This window comes from Pimephales promelas, chromosome 9, assembly GCF_988280905.1.
Source record: "Pimephales promelas chromosome 9, fPimPro1.hap1.1, whole genome shotgun sequence".
Classification (NCBI taxonomy): domain Eukaryota; kingdom Metazoa; phylum Chordata; class Actinopteri; order Cypriniformes; family Leuciscidae; genus Pimephales; species Pimephales promelas.
In genome coordinates, this window is record NC_142777.1 from 24,849,101 (window position 1) to 24,870,543 (window position 21,443).

Sequence of the window (21,443 nt, forward strand, 5' to 3'; positions counted from 1 at the left end):
AGGGTACAAATGAGTCCAGCGGTGATGAATTAGCTGGAAAAAGAGACATTTAATACTCTCCCAGAAATTGTGTTTCGAGGATTCAAGCAGACCGTTTCCAGGACAATGTTTGCAGAAGGTCTATTGAAGAATTAGAGTTTGATGGGTGTGACCTTTACAGTGTTTGTCATAGTTTAATTGGAAATTCTGTAGGTATGACGTTTGTGTCCGTCTGAATGGGTGACAAATATGTAATATGTTATTGCTGCACGTTTACTGCCAGAAGCGAATCACATAATACACTGTCTCAGTCATTGCCAAATATTGGCATCTTGTCTTATACAAAACACAATGCAATCACTTAAAACTACCTTGTGGTTGATTTTCAAAATCAATTTTCATAATATTTTTGAGAAAAAAAAAGTTTCATAGACATGGTGAAACATTATATATTCACATAATGAGTATACACGGCAATTTTGGGCCAGCCTGGCTCCTCTGCAGATAGATGTGTATCACTTTTCTGTTGTCTACAAGGCAAACTACTGATCAAGCTGGCTTTCATGCAGATAATAGCACTTCCTATTGGGACAGAGTTTGATGTGCTGGTGTTTGTCATGGAGACTTAGATGCAAGGCTCTGGTGAGTGGAACAGCTTGCCTCGAGAGATAACTCCATCTCAGCATGATGTCTGAGGGCTGGGTCGCAGGAGGAGGGCACTACCGCTCCCCCTACTGAGTCCAAAAACCTCTGGACTCCAACTCTGGATTCTGTTCTTGACATGCAAAGGGCGACAGATGATAAAATAGTAATTCAGAGAAAGCACGAGGAGATAAAAGTGGAGTTTGTAATGGAAAATAAAAGAGCTGAAAAGAATATGAGGAGAAAGAAAAAAAAAAAAAAAAGGAGAAATGGGGGTAGCTGATTTGAAAACGAGATACAAGAAGAGAGCAAAAAAAAAAACAGAGGAGGGCAAAGGGAACGACAGACGCCTCAAGCTCTCTTTCGAGTGGGATTAAGTAGCTGAGGCTTTTGTAATTAATGATCTTCATTCTTTACACACAGCTACTGTGAGAGCTGTCATTTCACAGCCGTCAAAGTGCGATTCATATGCCATGTGCTTTTCGCATCAGCTCTTTGATGAAAGCCAAAAGGCCCTCTAATGTCCTCTAAGCAGGGACAACTACATGAAAAATGCCACTGCAGGCCAGTCTTCAGGGAGATGATGCCACATAGAAACCTCACCATCTGTACCGCTAATTAACTGATTATTAAAGCCAAATTAGCTTTTATTTTAAGGGAAAATCCAGTCAATTGCCATAAGACAAGTGCAAATTCATTATGCTGGTTTTAATGATCACATAAAATATCACAATTTCCATTCAAAAAACAATGGGATTTTAGTTTCTTGTTGAATATGTATTGGATCTTAATGGGAAGTTCCTTTTAACTCTAATTTTCTGTTTGGGCTCTGACAGACCCCCAAGGCGATTTTACTTCTTTAAAAATGTAACATTCAAGCATCAGTTTGCGTAATGTTTTCCTGTAAGAACTGGTAATACGGAAACTTGATAGCATGCTTCAATTAGCCTCCATTTAAAAAATAATTCATTACTTTGGAGACTCAGAGACAGATATTAAATATGAATGTGGCAAGTTTTCACACAATATTATTTGACCGCGTACACACTGTAAAGATGCAACCCTGTTACTGTATGGCTGTTTTCATTGTATTTTTATACAATGTGTTTTTGCAACAAGGCTAGAGAATTACATGATTCATCTCTCTCTTTTCACACACACATTTAGGAAATTTTGGATTTTTTTTTTTATAAACATAAACCAGTAAATCTCAACTTAGTAGTGACGCAATGTACATTGTTGTAATTTATGTTAGACATTATAAGTCTGTGATACATAACAGTAGGATTTAAGTTTCCTTCCATTTATTGAAATTATAGATTTATGGCGAAAATCTTGTTGTTTTTATAAAATTATACATGCAAATGAAAGAGAAAAACAGACTTTTTCAGTTTTAGGCGATGCTCCAGGTCCTCTTGCAGTTAATGACATTGCCTGTCTATCGCGCGGATCCCGCACAAACGATCCGTGCTCTCATCAGCACCGCAGCGCGCGCTCACACACACACAGGGAGAACAGAGGAGTGGTACAGTCCTTCGCTCCATCACATGTGTTTCTGACACAGCTAGAACTAACGCTTCTTGACTTAGTGCCTCTGGGTTCACCGGGTCCAGATCGTTGACTCATTATTTAGACAGTATCTGTGGCTGGTCGTTTGGGGAAGAATTTCCCCCCGCTCGAGAGCACTCAGTGTGTGAGAGATGCGGGAAGGCGTGACTGCGGGAAATTTATCGTCCTAACCGTTATTTTACCTCATCTCACAGCTGCTGCTTTTAATAAGTTTGGATACCAACTGTAAAGTTTTTATTCATGTCGTTCCACTACAATGGGGATCTAAACCGAATTTTACGAGGTAAGAAATGATACGAGGAACATCAGTGTCAGGTTACTTTTGTTTCATGTTGCTTACTTGTAGTTGGTTCAGTTGGATGGCGTTTAGCCTACCAATATGTTGAGACATTTGTAGTAATAGCACTGTTTTTAATGAACAACGTGTCCTTTCAAGTATGGGCTAGTGAGTATTTTATTGAGCAGTTTGCAGCTGTAATGTGCAAGTTGGAATAGGCTACTCAGTGTCTGCATACACTTTAATGGCACGAATTACGCCCAGCTGCACGGAAATAACCAGACACAAACTTGTAGCATTTTGCAACCGAGGGGAATGAAATGCATGCATATAATAGGTTATGGATGGACTGAGGACCTGTCCTAAGTCCCACAGCCAAATAGCCTACTGTAGCCTTCTTGACATGCCATGAAAATGTTTGCAAATATAATCGTTCACAAACAGGTTGTTAATTATTCATCTTCATTGCACAAAACCATGGTGCGGATTATATTCCAGGACTTGAATATCCTCAAAGGAAGTCAAAAGACAAGGTTGGGAGGGTGGCTATTGTTTATTTTATTTAGCCTAAATTTCCCCCATACAACTGTAGGTCTCAACGCGTTCTTCAGTAGCACAATGATTTTAAATATTAGACAAGACAGTGACAAGTTCAGCGCGCGTATGTTTGCCAAAGTTTAGCGAACAGTCATCGCATTCGTTATTGCGGTATGTTTCGGGCGGTTAGGACGGTAAATTACGTCAAATTATATTTTAGGCTACAAATAACGTTACATCTAAAAACAACTGGTGACGTTTATAAGGTTAACTGTTAATTAGCGCTGCAAGCATAACGCCAAATTATCTCTGCGCGAGACAGTTCTGACAGCATTGTTAATTACTTTTTAAGTTTATTAATTAAATTCGATACCCTAATTTCAGATCCTTGGTTCACACGACTCCTTAAAAGAGCCAGTTCATAGTGACTGGACCATTAATTTACAATACAGATTAAACGCTGTTGCAGTTATATTATTGTCTCAGATAACTTATATGTAGATGAGCATATGACTAATTGAGCTCATTTGTCATCAAGGGTAATGGTGCATGGCACAAAACGATTTACAAGGCAATACTTCATCAAATCAGTTAAGGATTGGGCTCTCATTAGACCCTGGTAAAGATTATTGAACAGTTATCAAGTAGCCTAAGGTATGACTAAAATAGATTTTCAAAGTCTTTTGCAATAGCATTGATTCATTTAAACTGATTCTGTTTCTGTTCAATTATAACGCTGACAACTCCTTAAAGTAGCCTACATATTGTGATTGAAACCCAGTTGTCTTTATCTACATTTTGCTTTTACACGGTAGAAAAAATAAAGATCTCTTTGTGATAACAAAAGATGCACAACATCAGGACAAAAAAAAAAGGATTTGTGTCTGAAATCGGAGTAGGCCTGCCATTTTGATTTGTGCAATGATGATCTCGTTCATGATACAAAAAACAGTGTTGATATTCACATTCTGTAGACCCATAGTTTTACATTCTTCTTACGCTTTGCGAATGAGACAGTGTTGCTTTGAAGCCCAACACATTTTCAACCAGTTCATATTACGATTTTTCAGTTTTATTTGGCACATTAAAAATAGAGGTCATATTGCGAACATAGACCCCTGATTGCAGAGAAAACCACATCATCCTCTGATTAGGGAAAAGCACACTTGTCGTCTGGTTGGGGGATAAAAAAAAAGACAGAGTGAGGAAAAAAACAAAAGGTCACTGATGTCAATTGCTTATTTCGAAGATATTGTCTGTGATATATCACATATTCAGCTGGGAAGAGAGTGGAGTGAAGTGTTTGATACAAGGTAAAAGACTAACAAATATCACTGAAAAAAAAAAAAAAAGAAGAGAAGTCAAGCTTCAAAGAAGTGAAAGGTTGCATTAAGCCCTGCTTCATAAATCATATGAATCTTATTTATTGTTTTACTGCAGAGTGCAGAACTCAACAACAACAAAAAATATCACCATCAAGTACCTTTTTATGATATCCTATCATATTTTTCAGAATTAACTTAACATGACTCGTAATGATGTTACCATAGTCAGTCTGGCGGATTGGCAATGAACTGCATTCATTTTTCTTGATACAAATTTGAAAAAATACTCTGAAGGACAAGTTAATTCTACCATGACATTTTTGGCAATTTGAGTGGAAAAGCCCTAGTCACTTCTTTCAATATTTGTTTATTTGCTTGAGCACTGCAGGTGAAGTAGCTTTTTTAGTCCAGCGTAGAGAGAGATAGAGTGAATAAGATTGTGAGTGTGTGTGTGTGTGTCTATGAAAGTAGCTCAGCCATCAGTGCCTATTTCAATAGTGCTAAGCAAACAGGCGCAGGTTAATGTACCCTGACAAACACACACTGCCAGGACGTCAGCCTCTGCGTTTCACATTTACACTATATTTATTCTGCATAATCACAGTGGACAGACCCGATCTCTGTTGGCTTAACATTGTCCAGGTTATCGCAGCCTGTAAAGGATTAGTCTGATTTATCGTCTATACAAAAAAGTCCCCATATGCCACATTTTCAAACTGTGGAGGATTGAAAATAGTCCTTGGCTGAAATCCATTTATAGTGTTTGCTCTGGATTTACCCCCTTTTTAACCATTGCACGCTTTGACTAACAAGAACACAAACAAATGCTTTAACAAACAAGTTTGCGTAGATGCCAAGAGGCGGACACTAATACATCTTGCTCAATATTTGCTTCAAGCAATACAGTTTACCACCTCAGAGAATTAACAGCTAATCAATTTAAAGGCACTGTAGATGAATCCGAGATGTTATTCTGTTTGCCGGCAGTTGCAGTTACATGATCCTACGGCCAAATTGACATCTGATTTCCCTCGTGAAATTCAGCAGTCAACAAGACTTACACATATTGATTACTCTTTAAACTGGTGTCATTTAAAATTGACTTGCCGACAGCTGAGTGAAGGACAAATCAGGATTTCCAAAAAAATGCACAGACACAAATACTGTACATGCAAAGTAAGTCTCAAAGGACTAGACTGTCTCAGCAAGAGCAGTGGCTATACGGCGATTAATGCTGGATCCATGGATAGATTATCGGTCCTTTTTTCAGTAAGTTGTTTTGTGCAATGGTACAATCAAAGGCTGCATGCAGTGTTTTAAATTGTACTTGGTTTGTTGTTGAGGACATGTCTGAAATGCAATCAATGAAAAATGGAACCCTGGCAATTTACCTGTTTAGTATTATTGTGTATCTATCTAATCTACTTTATTAGCTAAAAAACAGGTGCATTTCATTGTGAGACAAGCTGAAATACATGTCAGCCAAAGTCTCTTGTGCATTGTGTTTATGTGTGCTTATTAGTACTGAATTGTGATGGATTGCTACCTGCAGCATCTGTCTTTACATGATACTTTAAATGATTTTACAAGAACCAGTAGTGTGATTTATTGCTATTGCATCTGTATCTCAACACTTCCTGTCTTTTTGGAGCATCTAGAAAGTGTCTGTGCATTTCTGGTCATGCATTTTGTTTCACCACAAAGGACAAGAACATTGTGGATTGCGCGCGTGTGTGTGTACAAGTGAATTGCTTCAAGTCAGAGAAATTCTCTGTGTGCTATAGATGTCTTAAAGTCCATTACAGACTTGGCTGCCTGCACTACACTTTTCCAACCTCCATAACATCCTTGTTTCTTTTAAATTCTCTCTCATTCTCTTTTTGTCGCTTTTCCCCCATCTTCACCCTCCCTCCCACACCGCCCGCACTACTCTCCAATTTGCTGTGGAGCTCTCTTGCCTGCCTCCTGCTGTGTTGGAGGCAGCCTATGATTTGCCACAGGCAGGAAGTGCGCTGACCAGGCTGTGAAACTCGCCTCTATCCCTGTTCCAAACTGCCTCAGCTCTGGAACCAAGGGATTTACATTAATGTCCTGCAGAGATGACAGTCAAAACCTAATGCTATGGATGAGAACAAAAACTGAAGAGAAAAACGAAAGAGGGTATAACACACGAGTAATGAGATATGCTTGTGGATCAAATCATTCTGTAATGAAATTAAATTGATGATTTGTTGAATGCGGTTTAGGATTAGGATCTCTGGTGTGGTGTGATGAGGTTTGCTTGCTGCTGATTATTTGAGAAACAGGTAAGGCCATTAAAAAGGCCACTATCCCTGAACCATTTCAGGTGATTACTGATAAACATGTTCCCTAAAATGCAATCAAGAAAACCTGCCATGTTGAAATCAAAGTTATTTTCCCTTCAATCTTCATCTTGATATGAAGTCAAGGAAAATTGGTTTATTCATTTGCTTACCTCTGCTGTAACTTCATTTGTTCTATACTGGTGAATGTTCTCACCTCAGCCTTCCCCTTTTAGTTCTCTCTTTTGCTTTCCTTTCATTTAACTTATCAAGTGAATGAAAACTTGGTAGGTCATCATCACCAAGTTTATGTAGCTACAAAATATTGCATTTTCTGTACAGTCAATGCATTTACAGGGCTCAGCATTAAGACTTTTAATGCACTTGCCCTTCGACAAGTAAATCTGCCATTTACTTGTCCGAGTAAAAAAGTCTGTCTCAGAAAAAAAGGTAAAAGCTGTCACTGGGGCTGTACCTTTTCAAAAGGTACACGTACATAGGGGTGCATATTGGTACCTTAATGGTACATATTAGCACCTAAAATTTACCATTAAGGTACCAATATGCACTCTTTAGGTACAAAAGTGTACCTTTTGAAAAGGTACAGCCCTAGTGACAGCTTTTGTACCTTTTTTCTGAGGATTTCTTTTGTGTGTGTGTTGTAAATATAATTTATTTTGAAGCAGTATTCTCATGGTTGTTCAATCAGTTCAATATCTGCACCTTAACCCTAATCTTATTAAATGGATGCTTCATCTTTCATTTTAAATTAACTAAATTCGATCAATAAATTAAATTATTTAGAATAATAAGACACTCTATAGGCCTGTTATCATAGGTAGGGCTGATGATGGAATGAAATAATTTACAAGGAAAAATTCCAATTGGATTAAATAATGTTATGAAATTGTTTTAAAAATACAAATAAGAAAAGTTGGAAAGAATGATACTTTTAAACATTACACTGAACTGCCAGTAGGTGGCGACAGGGGACCGTCTTAATGAGCGGGTCATTGATTGATTCAGTCAAACGTTTCGTTCAAACGACTGATTCATTCAAGAATGAGACAGATGTTTATGAATGGGTCATTGAATCTTTGACTCAACTGATTTGTTTAAAACGCTGAATAATTAAGTAATGAAAGCTGTGAGATGCTATGGTTCTGCTGTGATCTTTGTTAGGAACTATTTTCGCTGCTGAAAGAGAACAAAAACAGTCAATATTGCATCTAAAATGTAAGTGACTTAATTTGAACTGTTAATTGAACTGTTTTATGAAATCAGTCACATTTTCAATCATGATGGTATTCAGGAAAATGGCACTCATCGTGTGATGTTGTATTTGAGAAATGCATCATATGTTAAAAATATAAAAACTCCAGATTTTGATTTTTCTTTGTGTGAGCTGCTCTCATTTGTTTATATTTAGCCTCGAGAGGCTGCGCAAGCATCAACAGCACAACCTTGTTACCGTCAGGTGAAACTTGAAAAATTATAATATTTCAGTAATTTAGCTTAAAAGGTGAAACTAATTTATTATATAGACTCATTACATGCAAAGTGAGATATTTCAAGCCTTTATTTGTTACAATTTTGATGATTATGGATTACAGATATGAAAACCTTTTCACAATATTCTAATTTTGACTAATTTTGAGTCTATATATAGGTTTCACCTTTTAAATTGAATTACTGAAATAAATTAACTTTTTCATGATATTCCAATATTTCGATTTTCACCTGTATTTCACTATCAATCGTAACTTACAATAAATGTAATAAAATCAGAACCATTCTCTCGTTTTAGAGAATCCCTAATTATTATTTTTTTGTCATTGTCGTTCTAATTAGACTACTTGTCAAAAAATAAAATAAAAATAAAAACGACTCCATCACATCTAGTTCAAAGGGAACATTGCTGGCCATAATGCTAGCAAGATGTTTTACATCCTTATTGATTTATAATAAACGTATATGTAATGTGTGTACATATGTAATTAGATTAAAGTACTGTTTGCTGTTTTTTTATGTTTTTGAATATACATGAATTCAATACAGGCACATATTATGTGTGAGTGTATGTTCATTTATTTATGACGGTTATTTCTAAAATATAAGCACATTTAAAAAAAACAAAGTAAAAAAAGTAAATCGTAATGCAACTTAAATTCTAAAGAGACTTATATAATGCAGTTAATGCAAATCATGCGCAAAACACTAACATTTGGTTTCAAGCAGAGGGGTATGTGAGTCTATCAATGTGGATTTCCCACACGTCGATACGATAGTTTCGGTTTAAATAAATATGATACAAGTTTTTTTACTAAAATATAAATTTTTTATACTTTTAATTTTAATTTCTGTAATAGTGTTACATTGAAAGTGTTTGAAGAGTCAGGGTAGCTAAAATGTGACAATAAAATATTTAATCTACTGGTACTTTACATAATTTCTTAATGTAACTTGTACACATATGTGTCATGTGTGTTCCACTTATAGTCATGTGGAAAATATGTATATATATGAGCATGAGGCATTATCTTTAAAACATAGGACGTAAGTAATCAAAAAAAAAAAAAAAAAACATGGCAGTGCCGTGTGAGACAGACATATCCGTGTAATGTTTTGTTTAAAAAGACCTGTGATCTGTATTCTGTCAGTGAGTGCTATCAATACCTAAATAACCTCACTCCCACCTCTTTAAACATTATAATATTTGTATTTAATCATTTTAAGACCCGTGCTAAAACAGATTTCCAGAAATGAATTCCTTTGCCCGTTGATTTGAGATTAAAATGCAGTAATTAAAACAAATTAGTCACCTCAGATGTCCTAGAACATCTTCATCTTGGTTTTTTTTTTGTGTATTATAGTGCCGTATAGGAAAATATTGGATGTCTTATTATTAAACTAAGGATTCAATAACCATTAAACCCGTTAGTCATCTCTAAGGAAGTTGCACATCCTAGCAGATGATTTAAGACAGAATATCTTATATAACTGTTAAAGCGCTAAATTAAATCTCACCGGCAAACCTCTTCCAGCAAGTCCAAGAAAAGCACAGCCTTGAGGTCATGAATACTGAAAAAGACGAACACAAGTGGATGTGTCTTCCTCCAGGCCTGTTCACATCTGTGTCTGCTGCATCGCATCTCCACCGTGATGCGGGGGTGGTGAAAATGACGACCCCCAGACAATAGTGGCACTATCCCAGGATGCTGCAGTGTAGTGTGGGAACAGGCACTGGCTAATGGAAGCATGCCCTTGTTTCCCGTCTGTATTTTTCTTCCCGTTGTCTCACAGCGAGCAAGTGGCTGGGCTGGGCTCAGGGAGAGCAGTGCAGTGCATGAATTATGCAAAGCTGTCAAAGCAAGCTATTGTCGGTGGTGGCGGCCACACTAAAGCTCAGAACGGTTCGGGTGGGGGGCAGCGGCGATGGAGCGGAGGGGTTCTGTATTTCTTCGGGTTATGTGCACTTAGTATCCTGGAGCGAACTTTAGTGTCTGGTCTTTGACTGTGGAGGCCAATTTGAAAGATCAGGGCAGGAGGATTAAAGAAAGGCTTCTAGACGACGGGGAAGGGAGTGAATTGTTGGAGAGGAGGACATTGCTGATGTAGACTTAAAAACGATTTTGATTCAATTGAAGTGTCATGCATTCTAATGAGATGCTAACACTGGAAAAACCCACATTTTCACCTCTAATGTGGTGGATGTTAAATTAATTCCTAATCTTAATGTAGGGATTTATAAAATTTATGATTGTGCGGTGTTCTATAGGCATAAATAAACAATGCCGCGGCACCGCCATAGATGTTAACAGCACAGTGTCATCTGGGTACTCTGTCACAGAGAGAGATCTTACAGACTACCACCGAGAATTTATTATGTACACCTTATTAAATAATGAGGAGGATTACTCACTGTCTGTATGTTGAAACCATGTCATTAATGATGACCAAAGCATTTTTTTTGAAGAGAAGTAGCTATTTACTGTATCAGGTTATTTTATTGCGTGCATTTTGTCTGCAGCAACCCTCTCCCAAGAGGCAACTCATTTGGAGTGATGTATGATTTGTCCCATTCTTAAGTTGCATCTGGTAAATATATAAATCAGGGATGTGCAGATTTAACTCTTGGTGTTTGTTCCAGTCTCATGTTTCTGCCTGAATCAAATGCTAAGCCTGTGTGGACCCGCAAGACAAAAAAACAGAAAGATAGCAAAGATTATTAAATGAGACTGTGAGATTATAAATGTATAGGTCTATGGAATGCATCAGCTTTTTCCATTCTGTTGGAATTCCTTTCCTTTCAAAGTAGTTTGGTTCAATTTAATTGGTTTTACTTTCACATTTTTATTTTCTGACATAAAATAGTTAGTTTCTTTGCAGATTCAATGCTTCGTTAGATTCAATGCAAAAATATGTGTTATAAACTGTATGCCCAAAGAAGTTAGAAGTCCTTATTCTTTGTGTTTAAATTGTGTGATCTTTTTCGTTCTTGTCTCTTTGGCCTATTTGTCATTGTTCATGAGGAATTTTCGTTCCTAACAGCGACACTACATTGCAGAATGCTTCTCTAACTACATCTCTTTTTTGAAGATACATCTCCTCTTAGAAGTTCACTTTAGTGAGTTACCTTTTTACAAAGGACGATTGTGTGCAATGTTCCAGTTGAAAAGCCTGTTAGTTATTCTCTCTGCTGGCACTCTGAGCTGGAGTTTTTACAGTCAGACCATCTCCCCCCTGGCCTTCTTTCACCAAGCAAGCATCCCATGTCTCACTGGATGAGCCGCTTCGAAGCAAATTTATATACTCCAGAGAAGTAACTGGATACTGTTAAAGTCTGTGGTCTCTTAAAAAAGCCCACAGTTGATCTATTTCCAGCCATATGTTTCCATACCAAAATAGTTAAAACAAGCAGAAAAGTCCTAGTGCTGTGGTGACTAACCTATTTGCCTGGAAGTTTGCATATTAGGTTGGATACATCCTTACGTTTTGTAGTTACATTTCATTTATTTCGTCATATTTCAGACATGAATCAATAATGAACCCTATTACATCAGTTTGGATTAGAACAAATGTACTCTGGTATTCTCTGATGTTTTGAATATGGATGTTGATTTTTGAGAAGAAAAGAAGTTCCAAGGTGAAGCAAATGAAGGCATATAGGAAACATACTGTGGTTTAGTTCTTTTAGAAGATAGTTTCTCATGAAAGTGATTAATAGTCATTCATTGGAGGTATGATGGTGGTTCTTCTCGTTTTAATAAAAATCCACATGTACATTTTGAACAACTTCAATAGCACCTAGTAAAAAATATTGATCATACTACAGTAGTTTTTAAATTACTAACAAACTTTCTAGGATTTATTTCTTATAACTTATTTCCCTTGCAATCATCCATTCCAACTGTCACCTATTAATATAGGAATTAATTACTAGTCTAAGGTCAGTGGGTGGACTGAGCAATGATGCTATCAACACTGATTTAACATGCACATGCACTAAATGCTAAGCACAAAGTAGTCAGATTTACTGTGGAATCATTCTGTGATCTCCCTGAAATCCATTTTTTTTTTTTACTTTCTGCTGAGTGCTATCTGAATTATTCTGAATGATTTGTCTGGATCTATCCTGTTCTGGAAAGCTGTATATGATGTTTGTGGACACCTAATGGATTCACAATAACTGAGAGCTCCATAGATAAGGCACCTTGACTTTGAACCAATGCAGTCACCCATGGTTAAATAAATTGGTGGCAACCTTCATGACCCGTCTTTCTTACCTGAAGCGCATTGGTTATTCTGCAGATGGTATGAGAGTGTGGATCTGGTGGCTGAAAGTGCACATCTACAGCAAGTCTCTTTGTTCAGTAATTACATTTCATTGGGTCTAGCTGCGGATATCGGATTCCACCTCTGACCCCAAACTCCATAAATAATGATCATCATAGTAATGTCTGCCAACAAGCACAGTACTATCCAGATGTTGTATGCTAAGCTTCCTATCGTCATCTCACTTTGTGAACCCCAGATCAAACTGTTCAGCATTCTACACCCAAACCAGCGCATTTCTTGTGCACTTTCATCTGATAGCACAACATCTTTATGAGCACATGGTGGTTATGCCTTATTATTAGATTTTTATTGTGCAATTTATCAGCAAAAGCAATTTATGTGCATCCTTGAAAACCATTTTATGGACGGCACTGGTTTCAATAAATATAAAAACTTTTATTCAGAGATTTTTTTTTTGTATACATTTTAAATGTTTTAGTTTTTTTGATCATTTTTATTAATTTTGTTCTTGTCATAAATATAGCCTTGCTGCTGACATGGAATTAAAAACAAACAAACTAACAGATCAATAAAATAATTAATACATAAGTCCTGAGATTTGAAAAGATAGTTCAACCTAAAATAAATATTGTACTTAACCTGTATTAGCATTGATGGTTCCATGAAAAATATTTTTGATCCATGGAACATTAATTTACAACACAGAAAATGTAATTTTTTGGGGGGGAAATATCTTCAGATTATTAAAATGTTTTTTTACACTAAGACAAAAACAAACAAAAATGTTTTGATGTGAAAAAAGACATAATCAGTATGGGTTTTATGACCTAGTTATTTCCGTGACAATTGTTTTTTCACAAACCACGCATAAACGTCTTTATCTGAATACTACAAAATTTTACATACATGCTGCTGACATATTATTGTAGCAGAGTTTGTGCTGAATACAGTTTAATAATACTTTAGCTATGAAAAAAAAACAAACAAACATGTCAGAACACCTCCAGGACCCAGAAAACAGCTTAGACCCCTAAGGGTTAAAAGTGAGTATTTTTTAATTCTTAGTTAACTGTCTCTTTAACTTAAAAATAAAATGTTGTATTGTTTTTACTTTTTTTTACTTCCGTTTTATTTTCTTCTGATTTATTGGTCAGCCATACAGGGTCACTATTCACAGTAACTTGCGTTCTTACCTTTTTCAGTTACGCCAGATGGTCGGGTAGCTAATTTAGTGAAGTCTTTGCCATTAGATCATCATAAGTGAGGTATAGTCAAGTGACATGTTCTTGCCTGGTTGCCTCTTGCTACAATATAGTTCCCACTGGCCCCTCTGCTCACTGCTGAGTCTTTGCTTTTCAATGGCCCCATGGGTCAGTGCCCAACTGAGCATGATATGACCGCCAAAGCTATACTGTGATTTATATCTCTGCTTCTCATTCCTTCTAAACTTTTCTAAGTGGGTGATTTCTAGGCTGTATTTGCTAAACCCATGCCACTAACATTTTAGGTGTTCTTAAAAATTTAAGTAGAAAATGTTTTTACGAGCTCTTGATGAATAAAGGACGTTTGAGAGCACAAGAACTAATTTTAATTCCATGTGCTTACTAATCAGCCATCGTGCTATTTGTCTTGGAAATTAAACAGATGATAATCTTGTAGACTTGGTTACCAGTTCTAAGGACATTTAGAGCTAGACCAGTATGTCTGAGCCTCCCTTGCCCCTAGCTAATCTTAATTGATCCGAATACGGGGGCCGTGTTACCCGAGGATAACTCAGTGGGTGCTGTCCAACGCAATGAAGGATAGAGGGTTTCTGCTGGTGTGCTCAGGCGACCCACTGCGCTTTTGCCCAATATCACACTCAAAGAGAAAATAAAATGACCAGTACTAGAAGACAACTATATTTAATTTATCTAGCTGAAATATTGTAAATTATAGCTCTCTCTCTCTCTCTGACAAGCTAATTTCTATGCTCGCACACCATTTATTTTACCCCAGTCGTATCCCATTACTGTGGGCGTATGCAGTAATGCTGACCTCTGTTTCCTACAGTGTTTTATTATCCTAATTGTTTCTCTTGTCCTCTTTATAGTGCTTTAAACTGACAGTGGGGTCTCTAGGCAAACACGCTCTGCACTTCTGTGTCTGTGTGTAGACTGTTCCACTAGATAAGATTGACGACACTCGAGAAGAAGCCCTGGAATATCCTTAAACTTACACACCAGTGAAACTCAAGCAATTCTCAAGAGCTTTGTTGATATGGTTTTGGCACAAACCTCCCAGAAAACCTACTAAAGTCTTACAAGTCTGTGTGGATCTCTCATGACAAAGCTAGTGTAATTAAAGTAAACATTTTTAGTATCAGAAAATGCTGCATTTTTCTCTTTTTTCTTTAGAAAACTGGATTGAATTCTGTTACAATATGGTTGAATTATGGGACATGAAATTATGGGACTCTTTTTGTCTGTAGGCCTAATTGTAAGAAGAAGAACCTTTATTTTAAAGAAACAAGGTTTACGAACCTTGACAGATTAATCATGTGGTTTAACAATGTTATCAGAAAAAAAAAATAATAACTAGTTGCGGCACCCCCTCTTACTTCATCTTAGTGACTAATTGTTTTTCCAAGGCTGCACAAGGAACATGATGAACTAAGCAGGAGTCACATTTCTTTAAATGAACATGATGAACTAAGCCAGTCACATTTCTTTAATGCTTTGTTTCTTTCTTTTATTCCCCTCTTTACCTGTTTCTTTCTCTCACTAAGCTGTGTTTTTTTGTCTCTCAAAGCAGGGGGAGTGGAGAAAGAGGTGCACAGACAGACTGACAACTGGAAAAGAGCAAACTAGAACAGACAGAAGCAAGAGAGAAGCGTAGAAAAGGAGGAAAACAGCATGAATGTAACATGGAGGTGAAGGAGCGTCGGCCTTACTGCTCTCTCTCTCGGAGCAGGAGAGAACGAGGGAGAGACTGGGAGAGGGAAGGAAACAGAGAGGAGGGGGAGGGCTACAGGGAGGGTCCCGGGAACCGCCGTCACGCCGGCTCATCCTCTGTCCTTACCCAGAAATCCTATAGCTCCAGTGAGACGCTGAAGGCCTTTGATCAACACCCATCCACCCAGGGGCTTTATGGACATCGTATGCCAGACATGGTGCCAAGGGACACAGAGGAATGCAGAGCTCCAGGTAAGTGCTCTTTAACATCCACCATATGGACAGGAGACTCTGGAGACCTTCAGGCTTGCAAATGTGATGTTTTTCAAAACCAACAAGGAAAAGAAAAACGGACGTCTGAAATGCTTAAATCAAAACGTATATAAAAATAAGTAAATAAGACATACAGTATGCAGCGCAAAACTGAATAAATCGAAGTCCTAAGATAACAGTGGCATTGTGGTTCATCACCATCAGTGATGTGACCGTACTTCACCTTGAGCTCTAACCCAAACAAGAGCTAAATCTTCAGATTTAATTCAGTAAATCCAGAAATAAGTCCCATGTCCTTGAAAAAAAACATTCTTGACCATAAAAAGAAGACATTATTTTCCAAGTAAATTTTTAATTTGAATGTACTAGGTTTGAAAGATTTTCTTTTGTGATTCAGACTAAATTAAAGTACTTTTAAAACACCGCTGCATTCAGGCTGGGCATATGGGTTAACTTCATTTTCATTTAATTGAGCCTAGCAGACACTCATTTGCTGATTATTCACAAACTATTTTATAAATATTTGATGGTGTATCAGATGATGCGACACTTTTTAAGTGGAAGGATAGAATACTGCTCATTCAAATTTAATTTCATTAGAAATACACTTAGTTGAAGTTATGCTTTTATAATGTGCTCCGTAACCTTAGGCTGTTTCACTTAGGGGGACGTCCTTAATTAGCAGCCGTGTTTGTGCCTGATCGGCACAAACGCAGAGGGAGAGAAATCTTGCCCGTATTCATGATACAAATGTACCATCTTTTTGTTTTAGAATCACAGCCTGGTGAAATCGTGGCAGTTTAGTAACTACAGTTTGCAGTATATCAAAATGTGTATTTCAGATAATGCCCTCATGTGGTAATTAATGTCAGCACTTGTGTTGAGTTATTTTGTTTTGAATTTATGAGTGTACTCGTAATTTATATTCCTATCTATTCATTTCGATGTGTCACCAACTCTGTTGGCTTTTAGTCATAAAGCACTCAGCAGCATATGCTAGCAGGTACAAGAATATGATTTTAAAAGCAGAGCTGAAAGAGAGTCTCAAGGTGAATTTCAGTCTGAAGTGGAACCGCTTCTATTTTGTACTGTGTAGTAAATCCTCGTGTTTTCCTGTGTTGGAAGAGCTAAACCACATTGAACAGAAATTCACCTGTTAAAAAAATCAGCAAGTTATGACAAATAATGCAAACTGTTAAGAATCAAATAATAATTGTGAAAAAGAAAATCTAATGTTCTCCTTAAATACAAATGATCAGATGATACCGTTTTTATATGGCTCTTTTGCCATTTATTTAAGTTTAGTTTAATTTTGTTCTTTCATAGTTTTAATTAACATAAATGTATGAATGTATAATTTTAACGCAGTGCCTGTTTCAATTTAAGCTGAAAATTCACTCCCAATTCATTTTACCGTAAAACGTAATAATAAAAATATCAAGAAGCATTTGCAACATAAATAGGTTATTTTTTTTACATTTCTACTCATTTCTGTTTTCTTGTTCATTGATCTTTTTTTTTTACTATTTTAACTATTACTATTTAGTTTATTTAGTGTTTTCTTAAATTATTTTCTTCAATGAAATTCATCTTTGTATTGCTAGGTAGTGCAAAAAAAAAAAAAAAAAAAAAAAAAAAAAAAAAAACACCAACACATAAATCTTACACAAAATAAAAATTAATTCTCTCCTGGAAAAAAATAAAATATCTCCCTGGTTTTATAATATACATATTTTATATTCCTAAATATTATACTATTTTAAAATAAATAGTGCAAGAGTTTGAATGCAAAATTAAACAAATAGTGTGTGAATGTTATTTTCAGCAAGTTTACAGTATATTCTCTCTGTATTAAGTATGCATTGTGAATCTTGCAGGCCAGAGTCTGTCTCTGAGGCAGCTTGGGATATGTGGCCCTGCTCCTCGTCGTGGTCTGAGCTTCTGCGCTGAGACCGGACTCAGTCATCATACTCAGCTCAGCGGAGCAGACCATATCCAGAACGCTGGGGGCATTTCTCCCGAATGCGCCATGCTATGGGCTAAGCCACACAGACGGGACTCGCGGCTGTCTAGCCGGTCCAACTCTGCTTTAACACTCACAGACACAGAACAGGACAACAAATCAGATCAGGAGAATGGTAAGTCCGCCTGTTTTTTTATCTCAAATGTAACTTTACATCCTTACATTGGGCAAAATTAGTAAATGTTGGTGACATAAAACCGCAAAAATGGGAAAATATCCCTGAGGAACTTAAAGCAAAGTCACCTTGAGGGATTCAAGGGCAAGGATGTTGGTTAGAGCTAACAATCGGTAGCCAATGACTGGTTGGGATGACACTATTAATGGATTTACTGGTTTTGTTTGCAGCCTAAGGGGCACAGTGGGAGTTGTAGGCATTTCAGAGAGAATAACACAATTTCCTGAAGCATATGAGCAAACGGTGTAGAGAACTGCTAGACACTTCCTCTGGGCCTGTGCCGAATCGTAGATGGCTTAGTTAAAGTCACTCATATGCGTGTGGGGATCCGCAGGGCGTTGCTGGGCCTGCGAACAAACGCTACGGTGCATGAAGAGGGGCCCACTGGTTTGAAGTGCAAATTGGTGTGCGTTGAAAACCCTAATGCCTTATGGATCAGGGAGTGTCTTTGAAAAAGCAAACTGTCTTTATATGAAAAATGTACAGTACATGTCAAAGCATCTGTATTTTAATCAGTGAGTGATTTTTTTCTCATGACGAAAAAATCGTTTTGTTTTTTTTTGTTTGTTTTTTTTTTGTGGTGGGCATGGTGGACTGTTTCGGACTAGATTTATTTACTGTTGTGATGTGAAAAAGGAAAGTAAAGTTTTTTTTAATATTTGTTTAGTCTGACATGCGGTGGTTATTTCTGACAGAATGGATATTTATTCTTAAAAAAAAAATAAGGGAATGTAATCTGCTCTACTCCTACTCACTGCAGGCTAAACATTTCTAATAAATGATCTGTAGTGTCTCTTGTTCCGCATTCACTGCATTGATCAAAGGAAACCCCCATCTAAAATGCACACGCTCAATTTTCATGTCACTTTAGACTCTATTTATTGCTGTTACTTCCTCGTTTGGTGTGATTATAATTTTCAATATAATAAGAATTCAATTCTAATAAGCTCTTGTCTTAGTATGTACACATTTGTGACTAAAGAATAGCCCAAGTGCCCTCTATTTAAGTTCACTAACATTTGATATTTAGATTTAAATACAGTGGGATGCCAAAGTCTGAATACATTTAGAAAATCTAGGATATAGAATCTAGTGGAAAACTTTAGACTTTGAATCATATTATAAACAAAGAAAGAAACATTATTGACAAATGAATTAGAAATATTTCTGATTCTATCTTATTAGAAAATGCTTTCACTAGTTCACACAAAACATTTTCTCATTCTCAAGTGTTACGAACCCTGTTGTTAAGAATGCTCGTTTTGTAAGGGTTCAATAACATAAAAGGAGACGCAAGGCAAAAAGCAGTTTAAGACATTTATTTATACTAATAAATGACTGCACAATCTCACGTCTCTCATGTTCTCACTCTTCCCACAGAAAACTCACATTTTCTCTACACTAGACATACCAAACACTAACAAAATAAAACAGAATAGGGGCACAATACAAAGAACACAGGCTTGAGTTGAAGCTGATGGGATGTTTAGATGGTCATGACGCGCACGGAGTTTCACCGCTGCGTGTCTCACACTCCTGCACACACCGCTTATATGCTCAGCACGAGCCATCAGAGCAACGAACCACAGGTGCGCAAGGGAGGAGCCTACACTTAAGAAGAGACATTAATTAGATTACAAGACAAACATACACACACAAATACATAGGCAACACCCATAAGGCTGAGGCCGTAACACAAGCTTTTGGAGGCTTTTACACTGAATGTGTAATTTGTATCTTACTAGTTCGCTACTGTATGTATCTGCAAAATAGCCCTGTGTTTTTTTTTTTTTTTTTTTTTTTTTTAAATACTCTGGGTGTTTATCTGATTCAGACATGCAGGTGAGCAGTACTATTTGACCAGCATATTCAAAGCTATTTTTCTTCTTTGCTGGGTTGGTTCTGGGACTTGGTCCGTTTGAGTCAAAATATAATGATGTAGCTGAGAGCAGGCTGTCTGCTTCACAGCATTCCATTAAGAGAATGAGGTCAAGTTTCTCTGCAGCTTCTGTATCTATCCACATCTTTCCCAAATTCTCTCCAGTCCAAATTCGCAACGGAAAACACGTTAAAGCTGTATTACAGCACTTTGCTCTATGTGTCCAGCCTCCTCCACAGGGACTAGTCATTATTACATAAAGTTATAGACAACTCCGGAGAGCGACTATGATTATTTATTAGACAGTAGGGTGTTTAAATGTAAGTTTAAAGTGCATTTTTCATCAATGATTAGTCTACATTTTGAACAGTCAGTGTTTGATATATTTCTAGGGTTTTTTCACAGTCTGTCGTCGTAGGAAAGATCAACCCTTTAAAACATTAGTGGTACATAATTTTACAAATATTTTAATAAATGTGATGATAAAAATTATTCTATCAATCAGATTTATTTGTCTGTAGTCCAAGGTCTTACTGTAAGCCTCTCTGTGTGAAGAATTCATGCAAATGTGAGACACTGTGATTTACTGTAACAATTAAGCTGCACTTTTAAAGGTGTGGGATGAGTTTCCTCAGAGACTTCATTGTGGCGGACTGTAAATTGTTCTGAGATGTTTTGGCAACCCACATAAAGCAAGCTTGAATTTACAGTAAGTGTATATTTTTACCTATTAAAGCATTTTTTTTTTGTTCCTAATGCATTCCTAATGGAAAGTATGCATTATAAAGTTCATCCACACAGATGAACAACTGAAATGAAATAAATAACTTTGTCGGTAACCCTTTACAATAAGGTTCATTAGTTAACATTAGTTAACTACATTAGTTAACATGTACAATATGTGAACAATACTTCTTCAGCATTTATTAATCTTAGTTAATATTAATTACAACATTTACTAATACGTTATTAAAATCAAAGGTTGTATTAGTTAACATTAGTTAATGGACTGTGAACTAACATGAACGCACAATGAACAGCTGTATTTGTATTAACTAACATTAACAAAGATTAATAAACACTGTAACTAATGCATTGCTCATCGTTAGTTCATGTTAGTTAATGCATTTACTAATGTTAACTAATGAACCTTATTATAAAGTGTTACCACTTTGTCTTACTCTCTGACCAATTCCACAATCAATGTGGATGAATTGGCTATACTGTGTTTATTCTTTCTTTCTTTTTTGCATATGTTTTATGCTGTAAAACTAATCGCTTTCATGCATTAAAGCTGACTTGCAACAGATTCGTTACATTGCATTGCATCTTTGAAAAGAAAGCAGCGGCTGTAAAAATGCTGTGGGAAATGCTTTCAGAGCCGCTCAGCTCCAGGGTGAAAAGCACTACTTAAAAACATCATCCTTATAGTACACCTGTTAACTTTCCATCTCCATCGCTCCATTACTGATACTTCTCTACCTTGTGTATCAGGGAGTTTTGCCTTGGTTTGCAATAAACCGATTAAATGGTTGCATGCAGATATTTTTAACAGATTTTGATCTGTCGTCATTACTCATTTAGCAGCAATGACGCCTTTCCATTTATGTCTGTACAAATTTTATCATGAAAGCTAAACACGTTTTGGTTGTTCATGTCATGTAAAATTCACTGTCACATATCTGGAGATTTGGTAGCCCCATAATACATGCATGACTGAGCAATCGTT

At 36.7% G+C, this 21,443-nt stretch overlaps 1 protein-coding gene across 3 annotated transcripts in view; it reads left to right on the forward strand.

Annotated features, from left to right (window-relative positions):
- The first annotated feature begins 2,104 nt into the window (after positions 1 to 2,104).
- The window catches only part of LOC120474316 (teneurin-3), a 120,241-nt gene continuing 100,902 nt past the window's right edge, over positions 2,105 to 21,443 (forward strand). For all 3 annotated transcript variants that reach the window (XM_039664478.2, XM_039664479.2, XM_039664480.2), the window contains exons 1-3: positions 2,105 to 2,473; positions 15,222 to 15,616; positions 17,515 to 17,775. In XM_039664478.2, the coding sequence (XP_039520412.2) occupies positions 15,337 to 15,616; positions 17,515 to 17,775 (541 nt within the window). In that variant the 5' untranslated portion in view covers positions 2,105 to 2,473; positions 15,222 to 15,336. The remainder of the gene's footprint in view (positions 2,474 to 15,221; positions 15,617 to 17,514; positions 17,776 to 21,443) is intronic.